At 36.6% G+C, this 18,562-nt stretch overlaps 1 protein-coding gene and 1 long non-coding RNA gene across 2 annotated transcripts; one reads left to right on the top strand and one right to left on the bottom strand.

Moving 5' to 3' along the window:
• Nucleotides 1–1,210: 1,210 nt before the first annotated feature.
• Nucleotides 1,211–2,431, bottom strand: LOC101467791 (uncharacterized). The gene is made up of 4 exons (XR_013100169.1): nucleotides 2,113–2,431; nucleotides 1,888–2,007; nucleotides 1,509–1,564; nucleotides 1,211–1,411 (listed from the first exon to the last, which is right to left on the bottom strand). It is a non-coding gene; the product is annotated as an uncharacterized LOC101467791 (long non-coding RNA).
• Nucleotides 2,432–9,387: 6,956 nt separating this feature from the next.
• On the top strand, nucleotides 9,388–18,562 carry LOC143413356 (hemicentin-1-like). Its single transcript, XM_076876239.1, has 6 exons — nucleotides 9,388–9,394; nucleotides 9,878–10,207; nucleotides 10,303–10,659; nucleotides 10,786–10,905; nucleotides 11,977–12,020; nucleotides 18,440–18,562. The coding sequence occupies exons 1-6, from the start codon at nucleotides 9,388–9,390 to the stop codon at nucleotides 18,560–18,562; spliced, it is 981 nt and encodes a 326-aa protein (XP_076732354.1).

Below are 18,562 nucleotides of genomic sequence, written 5' to 3'. Positions count from 1 at the left end.
AACTAGAATTTTAAAATGTAGTGGAATACATTTTAAAAGTAACCTTCCCAACACTGTTTGGATGTGGCAGCCTGCATGGGATTACCCTTATATTACTGAAAAAGCACAGAGTTGATGGTTTTAGGAGCCATTGGAATTTGTCAAATACGCCATTGATTCAAGGGTTGTGGTAATTTGACCTAAAAAATTTAATTAAAATGGGTTTAATGGGCTAAAAAAACTGTCATAGATTTAACTCTGTCTCTGGATTTAAGAAATACATGTTTATAGCAGGACAGGTGTAAATTAGCCTTTATACATGTAGTGTTTCCTGTACACTTTAAAGGTGAGCTCGCAGCAGTTTCTTAGTGAAATAGAAAACAATACGGAGTCTTGTAAGTAGTGCTGAAAACTGTGTTCTTGATGTTGTAACTAAAATCATTTACAGTACTTTGAAGAGCATGAGACTGAACATGGTGACTTAGGCAGCTGTTTGTATAGATATGACAAATGTTTTACTTAAAAGATAAAGCGCTGCTCCTGAGGTCCCTATGCACAGTATCCAAGTTTATTTGATGGAAATTTGCATCATTTCTATGGAGATGTAGTAGTTAATCAACTGCAATATAACATATACCAGCCTCAGAAAAAATAGCATAATACTGATGTAATTTTCATATTAATGATTAAAAAACTGACCGCACAGCTCATTGCTAATCAGTGGTGCTAGTTTTGGTCATTGCACAAATGTACAACTTATTAGGTTGGGCAAACTTTATTTAGTGTCACTTTGACGATGCAGTTGTCTTGCAGTGCCTGATATCTTGCCTGTTAGTGGTCTCCAGACTCTCCGCGCTGTTGATAAAAGCCTTGTTACACCTTCAGTTAAAATCATATTCTATAATAATTACAGAAAGTTTGGACAGTGTGCACTAAACTTTACTCACTTCACTTGGCCTCACATAGCTTTAAGCTTGTCACAGTCTAATGAGCCCCATCATAAACAAAAGCAGGAACTAAAGTTTGAATTAATAGGAACAAATATTGAACAGTTTGTTAAGCAACATACATTAATGTGGTAATTTTCCATCTTAATTAAGACCAAAATATATAGTGCAATAACTTATTTAAGTGAAGCCTGAAACTTTACTGGAATTACTGAAACAAGAAGTATAAGCCACATAGAACTGATTACGGTTGTAAATCCTTATTTATTTGCATCACAAAACATTATTAAAGTTATCTGCAGTGGAATAACCCACAACATGATTTTATTCACTTTGTAAGAGGGTTGGTTAACACTTTCAGATCAGCGCTTAACTTGAGAATAAACACATTCTTCAGTCTTCTGTTCTTTTTTATTGCTTGCTTTTGTAGCTTTCCTTCCAGGGAAATGTATTGCTGCATAGTTCAGATCCTGCTCACCTTCATTCTGTTTGAAATTAAAAGATCATAAAATATTGTAGCTGCTACAGAGATTCATAGTAATGAATTAACAAAAAGCAATACGAGCTAACATAATTACTTACAATATCATCCAGTGGTTGAGTCAAGTTGTCATTTCTTCCTTGTGAAGATGTGCTGTCTATTGCCAATGAATGATGAACAAATACACATACATTATAAAATGTAGCAGATTTTTCATTACAGTGCTCAATAATGCTCCAGTAATAATTAGACTTGCTAGTTCATCAATTTAACGTTTCAATCTATTTAAAATAAAATATTTCTTTGATGAGTTTTTAACATTGTGCCTTTAAAATTTAAAGCTTTTGAAAGCACAAATATCAATATGGATACTCAAACTCGACAATTGTTTAATGAAATATAAATTAATGCAGAATAAGCAGAAACTTGAGGTTTGACATTTGTTATGTTGCTACATTTCACTCAATGAATGACACTTACCTTTAAATTTATTACATGCTAGTCTTGGTCTTCCGAAACAGGTGAAAACAATATTTACAATCACTGAAATGACCAGGCAGATTATTGCTATTACCAGCGCAATAAATTCCCAACCTGTTTCTTCAAAAAAACAAAAAAAAGTATGTCATTACTTCTTGAAGAATAAAAAAAAGAAGAAGCCATGATGGCGTAAACATGTTATGCGCATTTGTACTTTTGTGTTACCAATTTGCAGTTGAGTTCCATCTCCAAATAATATCGTTCCACATGTGACAACAGCACAGTAGTAAGTCCCAGCATCAGAGGAGCTGACCGTCTTAGAGAAGCGATAAACACAGCTCTTCTGAGTGTCTGATTGCTTCTTACATTCAGTTTGGTTCTTTCCATCAACATAGATGATATTTGGACGAGAGTTTTGTCCTCTGAACCAGAGGACTCTGAGATCTCCAGGACACATCTTGTTATCAGAGTCTGACAGGACTGAACAGTTGAGAGTCACAGAATCCCCTGCATGGACTGAATCTAATACCGTTGGCCACTGACGAACAGTAATGTGGGTGTTTCCTGTGTAATAACAAAAAACAGTGTTTAAAAACTACCTCTAAACACAGTTTTAGTTTTTATTGAAAAATGAATGATAACGGTGCGTCTCGAAAAGGAAAACTTGGAATCGATTTGCAAACACATTAAAATACCTAATATGATGTTTAAACTACGATTTATTAAATTCATATATAATCTATAGTTATTTTTCCCACCATGTGAAAAAGTTTTTGTCAGATGGTTGAGTATTTACAGTGAATCCAAAAGGCTGCAATCACATAATTACCTTTTAATAACAAATAGGTCCCACTCCAAGCATTCACATCCCATTCCATGACTGCACAGTGATACATTCCTTCATCTTCTGGGATTGTCCTGAATATGGTCAGACTGCTGATGTTTTTATTGTCTTTTACTTCCAGTCTTGAGGCATTAAACCCTTGTCCATACTGAGGATGTACAGTTTGCCGCAGTGTCGCAATCAGTTTCAGAGTTTCCCCTGCTCTCTGCTTGTACCAGTGAATTTTAGTGCTTAAATCACCAGGAGGTAAAACACATGTCAAAGTTGCAGGTTCACCAAGTTGAACTGTGGTCACTTGCTCCAGCATATCTGCAGTGAGTTTAAAAAAAAACACATAAAAAACTGGGAAATTTGTCTTGAATATAAATAACCGGGACACACAAAAATCCTTATTAACCGTCACATGTTTACTTTGGTTGCAGATTGTGGCAAAAATAAATAAATAGTAGGTTATAAAGTTAGATAAAACTCACGTCCATGGTGAAGTAGAAGAAATGTTACCAATAACAGCATCATCGTGACAATGCCTTTACTAGGAAACTTGTTGATATTTCAGTGACTGAGGAGGATGATGTGATCCAGGTCAACATCTGATTGGTTATCACAGCCTTTACAGTCAACCTGCATTTCCTGGAATCGTCCTGCTTTGTGTGAAAAGTGTTGCCTCTATTCAAATGCATTTGTTAGTCTGTTTTATGCTAATCAAGACATTTCCTTTTCTTTGTGGTTCGGTAGACTGAAACAGACTTAGATAAACTAATGAAAAACAGATGAAACTTATAAACTTTGTTTATTTAGTAGTTTGTCCTGATGCTATAAGGAGGTCAAACTTTTCCCTTATTCTTCTTTCCAAAAAATTTGCACATTCATCATTCCCATGGGAGGAAAACTAAAATTGTAGTTATGGTAAGTGTATATCACAAAATCAAATCACTCAACTGCTCGGACTACAAAACAATCTTTCATATATATTATGAATAAGGGAAATATCATCTTTCACATGGAAGAAAGAAAAGCCTAAAAACATGTGATTACACAAAAAAGGCAGTCACCACTGCTGTACTAAGCATTATCTCTGATGGAAGTTTACTCGGGGCAGCAAAATGAAACAGTCTTTGGATATGTCAAACATGCTTTCTATTCCACACATTTCTGAGGGGCTGATTGAGATAGCAAAATGATGGTGATCAATATTCTAACTTTTCCTCTAGCACCACCATGGGGTTAAGAAGTGTGATTATGAGAAAAATTGCTATAAATGATGTAATGAATGATGGAATTTCATCCAAAAACTGCACATTCAGATTTTGTTTTTTTAACAGGCTACACCATCTCACTTTACGAGCTGCACTAGTTTAACCTGGGGAATATACCACAAAACTTAATCAGCATACCTAGGTTAACTTTCTGTTGTGTGAATTCACTTACCCTAACATTGTCGATCACAATAAATGGTCGAACAATGCTGGTTGTCAACTCGTAAAGTTAACCCAGGCTTTCCCCTACACATTTATACAAAAGGGGTGGTGTTGGCAGCATCTGACCAATCGAAGAGGGACATTTCACAAATTATGACTCTTCTTCCAAAGAAAATGATCCCTACAACAGAAATATTATCAGATGGCGCTTAAACATCTGTAAATATATATCAGTAAAATGCAACACTGTTGTAAAAAACTGAAACTTTAAATTGGATTTATTTGAACAATAAATGTCCGTGTGGGTGTATAGGAATTTCTTTTACTTATGTATTAATAACATTATTTTATTGTATAATGCCTTGGTGCCACTGCACAGCTTAACAAATGTCACATAGAAAACATATTCTACCTGCAGAGAATCTATAATACACTTTACATGCTGTAAATAAAAGAATAAATGAAAACGTGGCACTCCAAGCCAGTTTTAAACTGAATCTCAGAACACAACCTGTTCCCAACAGTTTTAGTTAGACTCTGTGCTGTTTTAGAATTTGAGAGCAAAGATGAGGTCAGCAAGTACAGTGCAGGTGTCCAGTTTTAGGATTAGATATTATTGCTTATAGAACAAAAAGTTGTAAAATTGTTTGCTCTAAGAAGGTACAACTCCTCCTCCGTCTCTTCCAAGAGAGATGGACAGCACATGACAGCACATATTCTTCCATAGTGACTTATTACTGTCCACAACAGGCTGGCCACAGGAATTTTCACATCAACAAGTTCAGCCAACTGCACCTTTTGTCTCACAGCCCACCACATCCTGCAGAAAACATGCAAACCTTTCAGCTGTGTTTCAAACGCCCTGCAAATGTCCTCTAAAGGTTAAAGTGGACAGCCTTCATGGTTCTATTCATACTTTATGGAAGAAATCAGCAACATGTTTCATTGCAGATAGTAATTAAAGAGTAAATTATGTATTTTAAACTACTACAATTTTTTTGTTTTTATTCTACATTTTTTAGCTGATGATAAATGATATTTAGTGAAAACATTTTGCATTTCAGTTCGTAATCTCAAATGACAGATAGGTAATGTCAGCAACATCATCAACATCAAAATGTGTCTGTTGAAGATTCTCCCTTTCTGCTGTGAGTTCTAGAATTTGGCCTGAGCAGCATGAAGTCATGGATCCATCCTGCATTGCATCAAATATCTGATGTCATGGTGTCAATATGGATCAAGGTCTCTGAGGAATCTTTCCAGCACCTTGTTGAGTACATGTTAGCAACTGTCCAACAAACCAAAAGCAACGTGTAACTAATGAAGTGGCCAATAGAAGGAAAATAAAAGCTCAGCAGGACACCAGTACTCCAAGAACAATCACAGAAAGGCCTAATTCTGAAAAAAATAAAGAAATAAACGAGTTGGAGAGGCTTTTTAGAAACATGGAATTAGGCAGTTACTGGAAATGTATGAAAAATTCTGCTTCTGTGACAATGGTAAATCTTGATTTTTATTTGTTTATCAGTTCCAAATTCACAGTTTTAAACAACATTTCAAATCTCGCTCAGTAGTAATCCTATGTTGTACTTAAATATTTACTAACTGTATCACAGTGCTACAAACTCTTATACTTTAATGCAAGATGAATTAACAATTTAAATACAAACCTGTCAGCACTTCCTTCACCAAACAGCATCTCCTGATAAGTGACCACAGGTCAGTAGCATGACAGCATTTTAGATACAATGTAGACAAATCTCCTTTTCACATCTACATTCACTCCTGTTGTGTTTTTGACACACACCTGTTAAGCTCTAAACTGTAGGTTTTCTATATATAAGAAACTGTTTTATTCACCGGCTGATATTTGCTTCATGTTTGTTTGTTTAACAAATATACTGTTGACTAAATCATATATAAACGTTACCATTGGAATGGTTAAACACAGTAGCATTTCTAATCAAAGTTTTTTTCTGTAGCTAAGCTCAATCATAAACTACATAAAAAACTAAAGGATGGCACCACATTAGCTAGATTCATCATTTATAAGTTTTTCAAGTCATTGTGAATCCACAAAACAAAGAAAAAAAACAAAGAACCTCATGAATTTGGGAAAACTCACTACTAAGTCCTTTTGACAGAGAGAGACACACACAGAAAAGAGATAGCCACTGAGGTAGAGCTTAGCATTTTTAGCACAGTGATACAAATGCAAATGAAACCCACTGATTGAACATTGGCTTTAAGGGTCTGTCTTCAATGAAAAGATTCTTCAGCTAAGCTTAAGTTTCAGTATCTCAAGAATATAAAAAGCAAACACACATTCAACAACTAAACTGGCAGATGAAGGTTGTGGTGGCGTGTTTCTCTGCACTTTGACCAACCACTGAAGCTGCTGACTCAGAAAGGAGCTCATTTTGTGCTACATTGTAACAGTCTTTGGTGGCTTGCCAAACCAACTTTATAGTTTATAGTTTGCCAACCAATTAAAATTCTGCCCTTAAAGGAAAAAAAAGATCAGAGTAAGACGAGTGAATGATAAGCACTTTCTGTTGTTTCTCTGTAACTACCAATGAAAGATGCCAGACCACAGTAAATTGTAGCTTTTACTGATCACACCAAATCTAAGCAGATCTCTGTATGTGTCCCTTTCTCATATACACTTTAACAGCTCTTGTAAATTGTTTAAATATAAATGTTAGTCACACTAATAATATAGTGTTATTACATTTTCCTTTTTTAGCATAGATTGAAAAACAGTGATGCCAGACCAGTTACTTGAGATTAAAACAGAGACAGGAAGTAAAGTCCTATCCATGCCTTTGCTTGAAAGCCTAAACACAACAATGCTTCCATGCTTCTGTGTCTCTTTGTGTGTTTCAGGTGAAGCAGCAGTTGAAATTTTTTGGTAATCATTAATAATGTTCATGTCATTAACTGCATTTTGCACAGGGACAGTAAAGTTGAATCTAAACTACTGAATCGAATCTTGGGCAGCTACTGTCCGATTATGCATTGTTGTAGCGAAAGGTTGGACATCATTAAGCAAAGTATTTCAGACTTGGTAGTGTAAGGTTTTGAGACTGAGGCTTTGAGACTTGTAAATGTATTTTTTAAAATGTAATAAATAGATAAGTGGCAGCGGTTGAGCCTGGTAATCTCTGGTGATACATTCATTTTGGACATCTTTGCAGTTTTGAGATAGCAAAGTGTAAAATTACATTATAAAAGCCTGAGTATTGGGCAGATTAGTCAAGGAAACTTTACTAAAATGCCTTTCAGGTGCATTAAGGAAAATGAGAGATCCAGTGTTTTGGGGGTGTGACTCATAGTAATTCAATTTACATAATTACAGTGGGGCAAAAAAGTATTTAGTCAGCCACCGATTGTGCAAGTTCCCCCACTTAAAATGATGACAGAGGTCAGTAATGTGCACCAGAGGTACACTTCAACTGTGAGAGACAGAATGTGAAAAAAAAATCCATGAATCCACATGGTAGGATTTGTAAAGAATTTATTCGTAAATCAGGGTGGAAAATAAGTATTTGGTCACCTCAAACAAGGAAAATCTCTGGCTCTCAACGACCTGTAACGTCTTCTGTAAGAAGCTTTTCTGTCCCCCACTCGTTACCTGTATGAATGGCACCTGTTTGAACTCATCATCTGTATAAAAGACACCTGTCCACAGCCTCAAACAGTCAGACTCCAAACTCCGCCATGGCCAAGACCAAAGAGCTTTCGAAGGACACCAGGAAAAGTATTGTAGACCTGCACCAGACTGGGAAGAGTGAATCTACAATAGGCAAGCAGCTTGGTGTGAAAAAATCAACTGTGGGAGCAATCATCAGAAAATGGAAGACATACAAGACCACTGATAATCTCCCTCGATCTGGGGCTCCACGCAAGATCTCATCCCGTGGGGTCAAAATGATCATGAGAACGGTGAGCAAAGATCCCAGAACCACACGGGGGGACCTGGTGAATGACCTGCAGAGAGCTGGGACCAAAGTAACAAAGGTCACAATCAGTAACACACTACAACGGCAGGGAATCAAATCCCGCAGTGCCAGACCTGTTCCGCTGCTGAAGCCAGTGCATGTCCAGGCCCGTCTGAAGTTTGCCAGAGAGCACATGGATGATACAGCAGAGGATTGGGAGAATGTCATGTGGTCAGATGAAACCAAAGTAGAACTTTTTGGTATAAACTCAACTCGTCGTGTTTGGAGGAAGAAGAATACTGAGTTGCATCCCAAGAACACCATACCTACTGTGAAGCATGGGGGTGGAAACATCATGCTATGGGGCTGTTTTTCTGCCAAGGGGACAGGACGACTGATCCGTGTTAAGGACAGAATGAATGGGGCCATGTATCGTGAGATTTTGAGCCAAAACCTCCTTCCATCAGTGAGAACTTTGAAGATGAAACGAGGCTGGGTCTTCCAACATGACAATGATCCAAAACACACCGCCCGGGCAACAAAGGAGTGGCTCCGTAAGAAGCATTTGAAAGTCCTGGAGTGGCCTAGCCAGTCTCCAGACCTCAACCCCATAGAAAATCTGTGGCGGGAGTTGAAAGTCCGTGTTGCTCGGCGACAGCCCCAAAACATCACTGCTCTCGAGAAGATCTGCATGGAGGAATGGGCCAAAATACCAGCTACTGTGTGTGCAAACCTGGTAAAGACCTATAGTAAACGTTTGACCTCTGTTATTGCCAACAAAGGTTATGTTACAAAGTATTGAGTTGTATTTTTGTTATTGACCAAATACTTATTTTCCACCCTGATTTACGAATAAATTCTTTACAAATCCTACCATGTGGATTCATGGATTTTTTTTTCACATTCTGTCTCTCACAGTTGAAGTGTACCTCTGGTGCAAATTACTGACCTCTGTCATCATTTTAAGTGGGGGAACTTGCACAATCGGTGGCTGACTAAATACTTTTTTGCCCCACTGTATTTATATCACATGTTCTTTACAACATTAAATTGTTGAATTAGATCATTGATATTGTTACAGCAATATTGTAACGGTTAATTTACCATTACAATGTGTTTCCTAACCTTAAGAAAGTACTCCTTAGCTTAAGGTTAAGCATAAACCAAGGCCAGCCTAAATGTTAAATTATACTTTTCAAAGCAATAAATGCTTTAAAAAGTTCCTCACTTATTTATGTTATGATCGTGGGTCATGCTAATAATGGTAACAATTTTATGAGTCCTAAATAGCTTGACCATGTTAGGTAAGATAAAGTCTGTTGCCTCTATATTCTAGAAAATATCCAGACAATTCTGTTTTTGTGTTTTAGTTTACTGTGTCATCTCTTACGTTTACGCCCTCATAAATGAAGAAACCCACCATAAAAAAAAAAGCATGTTGATGGTGTTGTTTCATATGTTTAGACTGGAAAGATGGTTGATATTATTTCCACTGTGGTAGTGCAGTGAAGCACTAACGTAATAAAAAGCCAATCAGATTGCTCTAAAATTGTTCCCTCCCACTTGATGTGATTATATTAAGTTGCATCATCTTATAATATGTTTTAAATGCTGTGTGCTTTAAGAAATGAGCTGCAAGTGGATTAATCAGAAAATGCTGATAATATTTTACATACTGCTGAGCGTCAGAGTTGGTAGTAAGTTTATTTATTTATTTATTCATATATTTGTACAATTTAGCACTTACAAATCTATCTCTCACTGCTTTTTTCACATTTTATTTTCAGGATGCACAGATGATCTATTCTTTGAAACAAAGAGTTTAGTTGTTGGAGATTATGTGACTCTGAAATGCCCACGCCGAGTAGCTGAGTACAAAGAAACCATGTACTGGATAAGGATAGTTTCTGGAAGCTCAGTTGAATTCTTGGGAGGAACATTTACCTTTGACTATAATGGTGTTAACAAAACTCCCCATATTACAGCAAAACAAGAGCCTGGAACTTTTACTCTTGAAATAAGTAAAGTTAATCTTAGTGACATTGGCCTTTACTACTGTATAAAAGTCAGGCAGGTTGCTATGACATTTTTAAAAGGAACGTTTCTTACAATTAAAGGTCAATATGTTTTATTTTTTCTAAAAATCTAATATTTATTTTTCTCGGTGAAGTGAATGAAATATTTTAACTATTTCGTCTTTTATATTTTCCAGAACTAGAACCTGATGTCACTGACATTTTCCAAATGCCTCCATCTGATCATGTCTATCAAGGAGATCCAATAACTATGCAGTGTTCACTCCTCTCTAACACTGAGAAGAAAACTTGTTCTGGAAATCACAGTGTGTTTTGGTTCAGAGCTGGAACAGACGAGTCTCAACCCAGTCTAATCTATGCTCATGGAAATACTGGTGATGAATGTAACAAGAGTGCCGAGGATCCTTCGCAATACAAATGTGACTATAGCTTCTCCAAGAACGTCAGCACTGCTGATGCTGGGTCTTACTACTGTGCTGTGGCCACCTGTGGACAGATCGTTTTTGGAAATGGAACAAAGCTGAACATTAAGGGTAAAATGTCCAATGTTTATCAAATAATTCAGAATATATTAATATCAGCTGAATACATTGGTGTCAAATTTCTAATGTAACAACAACAACAAAAATCCTAATGATGGGATTCTTATATTTTTCTAGGGCCCAGCACATGGGACTTGCAGAAGGCCAATACAGTTCTCTTTCTGTTATCTGCTGCACTGGCTACAAGTCTACTTGTTATAGCCTACCTCATCAAGAAATTAAGTGTTTGCTGCCCTGGTAAGTTCTCCCTTCTCTATCTAACATTATTTTGCAAAAGCGTCACTTGATTAAGCTTGAGGTGACTGTTGTTGTGATTTTAAATAAAACTGAATTGAATTGATTTACATAGTTGTTTTTTAAAATCAGCCAAGAGTAGGGATGGGTACCGGTGTTCTGACATAAACGGTAGTAACCAGACCGAAAAGCAGTGCACATTTCGGTGCTTTATTTCAGTGCTTTTTTTTCCTGAGCTGTGATACACTTCTAGCCAATCATTTTACGTTTCCGAGGATAGTAGGCGGGTCCAGGTACGTACGTTCTTTTATGCAGAGCTACAGATTAAAAATGCCCAAGGCGAAGCGGTCAGAAGTCTGGCTGTACTTCACAGCAAAATATGCAAACTCAGCAGCCTGCAACAAGTGCTTTAAGCTGATACTGTGATACTGTCAAAGGAGGTAACACCTCGAATCCGATGAAACACCTGGCGACGCATAGCGTTTTTTTTTTTTAAAAGCCGAGAAATGCGCCGTATTGGATGGCAGCAGCAGCCGTTCTTCTCTGCGTGAGTAGCTTAATGTTGTTCGTGTGTAATTTACGTTGAGTAGGCTAACCACGTTATTACATTAATGCATGTAAGGTGAACTAGCAAACATCAAGCATGTAGCTATGACAAACATCATCATAGCTACATGCGGCTGTCTTCTTGTTTGATGGCAGATGCTCCCTTCACCCTGGCCAAAAAGGCTAAAATGACCAAAGAAAAAGTGGAAAACAGCTAAACATGAGAGGTTTTTGGACAAAGTTTGTATTTTTTCCATTGTTTAAGCACTGCTTCCAGCTAAGAGTGATACCATATATGCCCCATAGCTGCAGAAAAGGCTAACATTGTTATCTTTTTACAAAAAACCAGCTGAATATGAGAGGTTTTTGGACCAATTTTGTGTTCTCCATTCTTTAAGCACCGGTTCGAGCACCGTTTGAGCACCGGCACCTTTTCAAAAGTACCGATTTGGCACCGGTATCGGATAAAACCTAAACGATACCCATCCCTAGCCAAGAGTGTCTTTCATCGTAATTTTTTTGTTTCAGACACAGATCTTGGAACAACCAGCGGCAATCATGAGAATCAGGAGGTAAGGTGTAAATCAGAAACAAAGATAAATTAATGGCATTTGAATTTTTTTTTCACTTTATTTATCTCCAAAAATTGTATGTATTTCCTCAGAGAGGTGAGAACTCGATGGTTTATTCAGTAGCAACTTTCACCATAAAGAAAAGTGGCAAACTAGTGAGAAGAAATGAAAAAGCAGAAGAGGAAGCAACAGTCTACTCTGATATCAGTGCTTCTGCAGTAAAATAACTATTTTTAAACTGAATTTTAAGTGATATTACCAATTACAAATGTTTGTATGACAAACAACAATGTCATACAACATATGTCTTCTATTTTACTTTTGAAACCCACAAATTATATTATAATAACATGTAAGAATTTTAACATCACATTGTGTTATTGTCTAGTTTGTATTTTTAATGCTCTTTTGGAAGTGTAAAATATACATTTTGCTGATATACTATGACGCTATATATTTAAATAAATGCTTACTTACTTGCAAAGGGGGCTTCCCATCTTTCTTTTGTTTAACATGCATATTTTATCATCTTAACCATTCTTTAATGCATCAGTGCAATTTAAAACACTTCAACAAAATTGACCTATGTGAACCACAAAATATTGGACGTCAGACAGACGTCCAATAGCTCATGTCTATATTGGGTCCATTGGTCAATCACCAATTCTGGACATCTGTACGACATCTAAACTTGGTCCATGATTTTGACGTCCAGCCCTGACCCAATTTGACGTTCAACATTTTAACTTTGGACTGAGTACATTTTTTGGACGTCATGTGGACGCGCGTGAGAGGTGCAGGGAATTTACACAATTAATAAATGTAATATTTTTTATATACAAATATTAGCATTGTTGTTATCAAAATGATACATATGAATATAGATTATTTATAAACAAACATGGTTTATTATGCATTAGCCTATTGATTTATTTAGTACATGTGAATTTTTTTGTTTGTTATTTTATATTTTCCTGATTTTCTGTAACTGGTTTATTTGTTTTAATTAATCAACTTACTAGTTTGAAACCAGGTAAAACTGAAAACTATTAAAATGTGTTGAAATATTAAAAATGTTAAAATCCATGTTAAAATGTAAAATAACAATGGTTATATTTAGAGAAAGTTTTAAAACTCATGTTAAAAGGAGTGCAATGTGTTTAATAAGTTTAAAAAAAGCATTTGCATTATATATGGTTTGTTTTTATGTTGGTGAGGTTGATTTTCTGTTTTATTGTGAAGAACTTTGTAGGGTGAAGTGAATGTGGTTGTGATCGATGGCCTGCTCTGAGAGACGTTGTGACAGAAAGTACCAAGGGTTTGTGCAAGTTTGTATGAATGAATGAACTGGACAGCTCGACAGTGTTTGTCGATGTACAAATTTTCTAAACTGTCTGTGAGAAGCTGGGGACATTTCTACTCTAAATCCATCACTCAGCTGCTAACTTTTTAGCTCAAGAACCCACACCATCTTGAAGATAAGAATAAGAATAACTTTATTTATCCCGAGGGAAATTCTTTTGTCATGTACATGCTCAAAGCAGCAGGAGAGACAGATGTCCACTGACCACTCTGCATTCCCTCACACATAACTGTTTCTGTAGAGAAAATGTGCCCTCCACCCTCTGGAAACGTGGGGCTTATTATAAAAACAACATCTATGAAAAGGCTTAGTGTGACATTGAAAAGGCACATCAATGGATGTCAATAGTAGAAGTTTATTGACTGTCATCATAGTCATAATAATGCGTTTGTATTCATATATAACATAGTAAGGAGGGGTAATACTATATAAATGATGAATGTAGCACTTGTTAATACTTTACTAATACCTTAGCAATGCTTAATAGTGTGGCATTAATATAAAGTGCTATCAGCTTTTCTAACCACAATATTTCATAAAATAAGGATTTAAGATTAAGTTTGGGGGGTGTTAATAGAATAATGTAACAGATTTACATTATTTTTTTAAAGATCAGCAAAGATGCTTTAGATTCCACTAATGTTATTATACTTTATTTGTCTTATACTTTATTCTAATCTACTGCTGGATCGCAGCTACTAATCACTGTCTGATGTCTCTTGAGTAGGTGGCAAGCATTAGGATAAATTGCTGTTCTAAAAAAAGTCATGTAACCTGTGAAACATAATTTTGATAGATTATTGGCAGCATCAAACCACCACCACTTTCACGTGAATGCACAAGGGAAACCCTGGGTTAGATTAGCGAGCTGATAACCAGCTTCGTGTGACCGATTATCATGACTGCCAGTGTTAGGATAAATGAATCCAGATGATGAAAAGATGTCTTGGGTATGCTGAACAAGCTTCATAGTATGGGGCCCTGGTCTTCCATCCAATGTCAGGTGACTATTCTTTGTGCATTATAATAAAAATGAAAAACATCCACCCAAACACCATTTCCCAAGTCAAAGTCTTTCTTACAAACCTGTTACAAAAAAAACTTTGAAACCACTGGTGTCTTTTTTACCAATATATATCACAAAGTAATGCAGTTGCATGCAACAGTCATGCAACTGCATTACTAGGTCACTGATTATTAATTTTGACAAGCTGCCCATCCATATTTGTGCTAAGTAAAGCATAGCCAGTTCTTTGGCAATAATTAAAACATTGCCACAGAGACCAGTGAAGAATGTGACAAGGAGATGTTTTCTTTCCTGTTCTACCTCCTTGATGCTCTTGTAAGCTGTTTGTTATGCTATGAATTGATAAAACGGTACTGCAGGCTCAGCTTCCTGAGATTAAAGAAAAGAAAAGTCGCTTTTCTATTCACACCTTTATTTGAAAGCCCAACCACAGAAATGCTTACGTTTTCATGTATTGCAAGACTATGAAGACTATGAATTGTGTTTGTCACACAAAGAAAAGGCAAATTATGCAAAAAAAATAAGGGAAAATGTATTTTTTGTTTTTACCCCTCAGCTGCAAAAGGCTGATGGGGTATTGACATTACCCTGCTGTCCAAGCGGGCAATGTGGACACCCAAGTCTGAGAATGTGATAATGAATAATGAACCAATAGATAACATAGGTGTATCTACTGAAAATTTTGGATGAGTTCAAATGTCAACCTCAACCTCAAGGTCAAAGGTCAAATTATTTTGAAAATCTTGTGAATGCGATGACTCGAGAATGAAGTGATGTAGGATTTCCAAATTAATTCTTTAGATTTTTCTACCACAAATCTTGGACGACTTCAAATCTCAGTGACCTTGACCTCAAGATTGGGGGTCAGGTTTTCTGAAAATGTTGTGAATGCACTTGCAGATAAATAAAAGGGAGACTGCAGTTGCATACAAGATAATAACTTCTACTGGGCAGCTGGTGTTGAATGTGATGTTATCCAGGACAGAATAGGGCTGAGCATAGCAGAGCTTGTAGCTGGACATGCAGATCAGTGCAGTTTTCTGGCTGTTCAAAAGAAAGTTGAGCATAGAGTCCAGAGTGTGACTTGCTAATCCAAATGAATAAAGAATCAAATCTGAAGCAGAGCAGCTGAAATGGCTTTCAGGTCTAAGAAGCAGGGGTGAAGAGAGCTGCAGTCTGAGCAGAGTGGACAGTGGATGAGAAATGGCAAGAAGCTTGCTGAATACGATGCATATGTGAATGAGATGTTAAACTTCCAATTTTTACTTTTGCAATAATTCATTAGACATTACATACTATTCATATTCCATGCCTTCATAATAAGATGCAGGTCAATTTAGACCTGGGCCTTCTTTCAAGTTTTACAGTACTTATTTCTGGAGAAAAATATTTACTATTGCACAATATCTTCTCCTCTTTTATCTACGTCATGAGAACCTTACAGCCATCACAATTTCATGATATTTCATTGAAACTAAAAATGGCAGGAATTTTCTGGAATGTTGGAATTTATTGTTTAGGGTTAACCCTTACAACTTAAGATGATCAAGTGGGTGTGCGTGGACCTTGGACTGTGTTTTCTGCACCCACTGAATTGACACGCCCAGTGCTTTTATAAGCTTATGGCACCCAACTATTGATATCTGTTTTAGTTAACTTTGCAGTTAGTTTAGAGTTATCTATTTTAGAATAAATGGATTCTAACTTGTTCATCTATGTTTATTGTCAGCATAGCCATATTTGTCAATTGGGGATTGGACCACCAGGTTCTCCGCCCTTGACTCCTTCCTGATCTACAAAGCACCAGACCCCTAACCATCTCTGCAAGCTGTAGGCCCAGGTTGTGTAGGCCCAGCCAGGCCAGCCAGGCCATCAGGGTAGCTTATAGATTATTTTGTTGCATTACAGTGCAGTGTGGTTGTGGGTGCAGATTTGTCTGTGTTAAGGTACCCTCAGACTGGATACATTGTGACCTTTGTATGATCTCTGTTCCTTATAATCACTTGTATGTGATTTTACCATTTCAGTCTTTCAAAGAACATCACGACCTGTCTGTGAGGAAACCTGGACAAATGTGGTGGGAACACAGGCAGTTCTTTAAGACAGGGTCTAGTTCCCCCTTGAAGTCTGTCAACATTGCACTTGCACCACTGTGTCGATCAGCAGAAAGGACCTAAAAAAATTGTTTTTTGTACATTTCTTTCCAGGTGATACAATATAAACAAATCTGCTATCTCTTATCTTTCTATGAGTTTCAGTTTGAGAAACCCGCAACAAGAACCAAACATAAGATGACAGAGCCTACGATTGGTGTTGTTTCATGTGCTTAGGTTGGAAAGGTGGTTGATGTTGTTTCCACGACGCAGTGGAATACCAACACAATGAGAAGCCAATCAGGTTCCTCTGAAATAGTTTCCTCCCACTTCATGTGATTATATTTAGACAAATCATTTCACCAGGTTTTTAATACAGCAGTACCAAGAGGAAAGACCAGAAATGAGGAATATATTTTATTTATATCTGATGCTTAGTATTGGACGTAAGTATATGTAGATTGCCTGTACTAAAAATGTCTTACAGTCAGAAAACTTAGAAGAGGATTCGGGTGATTCTGTGTGTTGGATCATACTGACAGGTATGATTTTTTCCTCAGGTGGCTCAGATGAACAGATTTTCAAGACAAAGATTGTTCCTGTTGGAAAGGAGATGAAACTGACGTGCCCCCGTAGAGATGTAGGAACCTTGTTTTGGATTAAGCTTGTTTCTGGAGACTTTGCTAAAATCTTAGGAAGGTCATTTAGCTTTGAGAGTGTTGATCAGCGCATTAGAACTGCAACAGAACCTGGAGCATTTGTTCTGTATATTACAAAAGCACGGCAAAGTGATACAGGAGTTTACTTCTGTATGAAAACAGGAAAACAAGACTTTAAAATTTTGAATGGAATATTCCTGAAAGTTGAAGGTAAGTACACAAAAACACCTTTAGGTCCTACAAAAATTTGGGACTTTACATAGTTTACTAATTTAAAAAACATGTATAAAGTTTTTGCTTGTGTTTACACATTTATTCATGTGTAAATAAAAGGACTGTTTAAATAATTACATTTGTAATTTGTTTTTTAATAATTGAATGATTGATGTGTTTCTCAGGACCAAAACCAGCTTTCACTACAGCTCCTCCATCTGATCCCGTCCATGAGAAACCTACATTCATGCTGCAGTGTTCAGTCCTCCATGACTGCCAGGATAAAGCATGTCCAGCAGCTGATACTGTGTTTTGTTTGAATGCTAAATCACATAAATTTCACTCCAGTTTGAATCATACTCATACAAATGGTGGAGCTGAATATGAAAAGAACTTGGATGGACTATCAACAACGAAATGCTTCTCCAGCTACTTGAGAAACTTCAGCACCTTTGATTCTCAGACGTATTACTGTGCCACGGCCACATGTGTGGAGTCATTTTCTGAAGATACAACAAAAGGTGATACTGAAGGCGAGTACATCATATTTTAATATAATGGAGAAAATTATAATATTTGTGCATTTGATTTGATTTTAGTTTTGAATCTAATATTAATCTAAACATGATTAATCAAATAACTAAAAAATACTTTTAACAACCATTTTAATAATGTTTAAGGCTAATTATTTTCATTTTGTGTCAGCAGTCAACAGGAACAATACCATTCTCTATCTTTTATGTGCTGCTTTGGCTATAAGTCTGATTGTTATAGCCTCTCTAATTTATTCAATCAAGAACCTGAAGACGCAACCATATATGGATTGTAATGGTAAGCAGTCACTCATACTGTGCATCAATGTATCAAATAATACTTGCAAAAGTAAACTAATTTCAGTTCTCTGCTTTTATGTGACAATATAGCTGCTGTTGGCCTGCAAACAAATGTCATTGGAAATGGTGGTCAAGAAAATCTGCAGGTAAAGATACATAAAATATAACTCTGAGCTATGAGAATATTTTAATGTCTGTATGTGTAAATATTAATATGTGATGCTTCCTCAGGTGGATGAGGACTCGGTGGTTTATTCTCTAGCAACTTTTAAAAAAGTGAGCAAATCAAGGACAAGAGATACAAAACCTGCAGGCTGCATCTACACCGATGCCAGGGCCCTTGTACTGGATTGA

This window comes from Maylandia zebra, linkage group LG2 (assembly GCF_041146795.1).
Source record: "Maylandia zebra isolate NMK-2024a linkage group LG2, Mzebra_GT3a, whole genome shotgun sequence".
Classification (NCBI taxonomy): domain Eukaryota; kingdom Metazoa; phylum Chordata; class Actinopteri; order Cichliformes; family Cichlidae; genus Maylandia; species Maylandia zebra.
The sequence above is the reverse complement of the archived record's forward strand: the minus strand, read 5'-3'. Positions and strand labels throughout refer to the sequence as shown.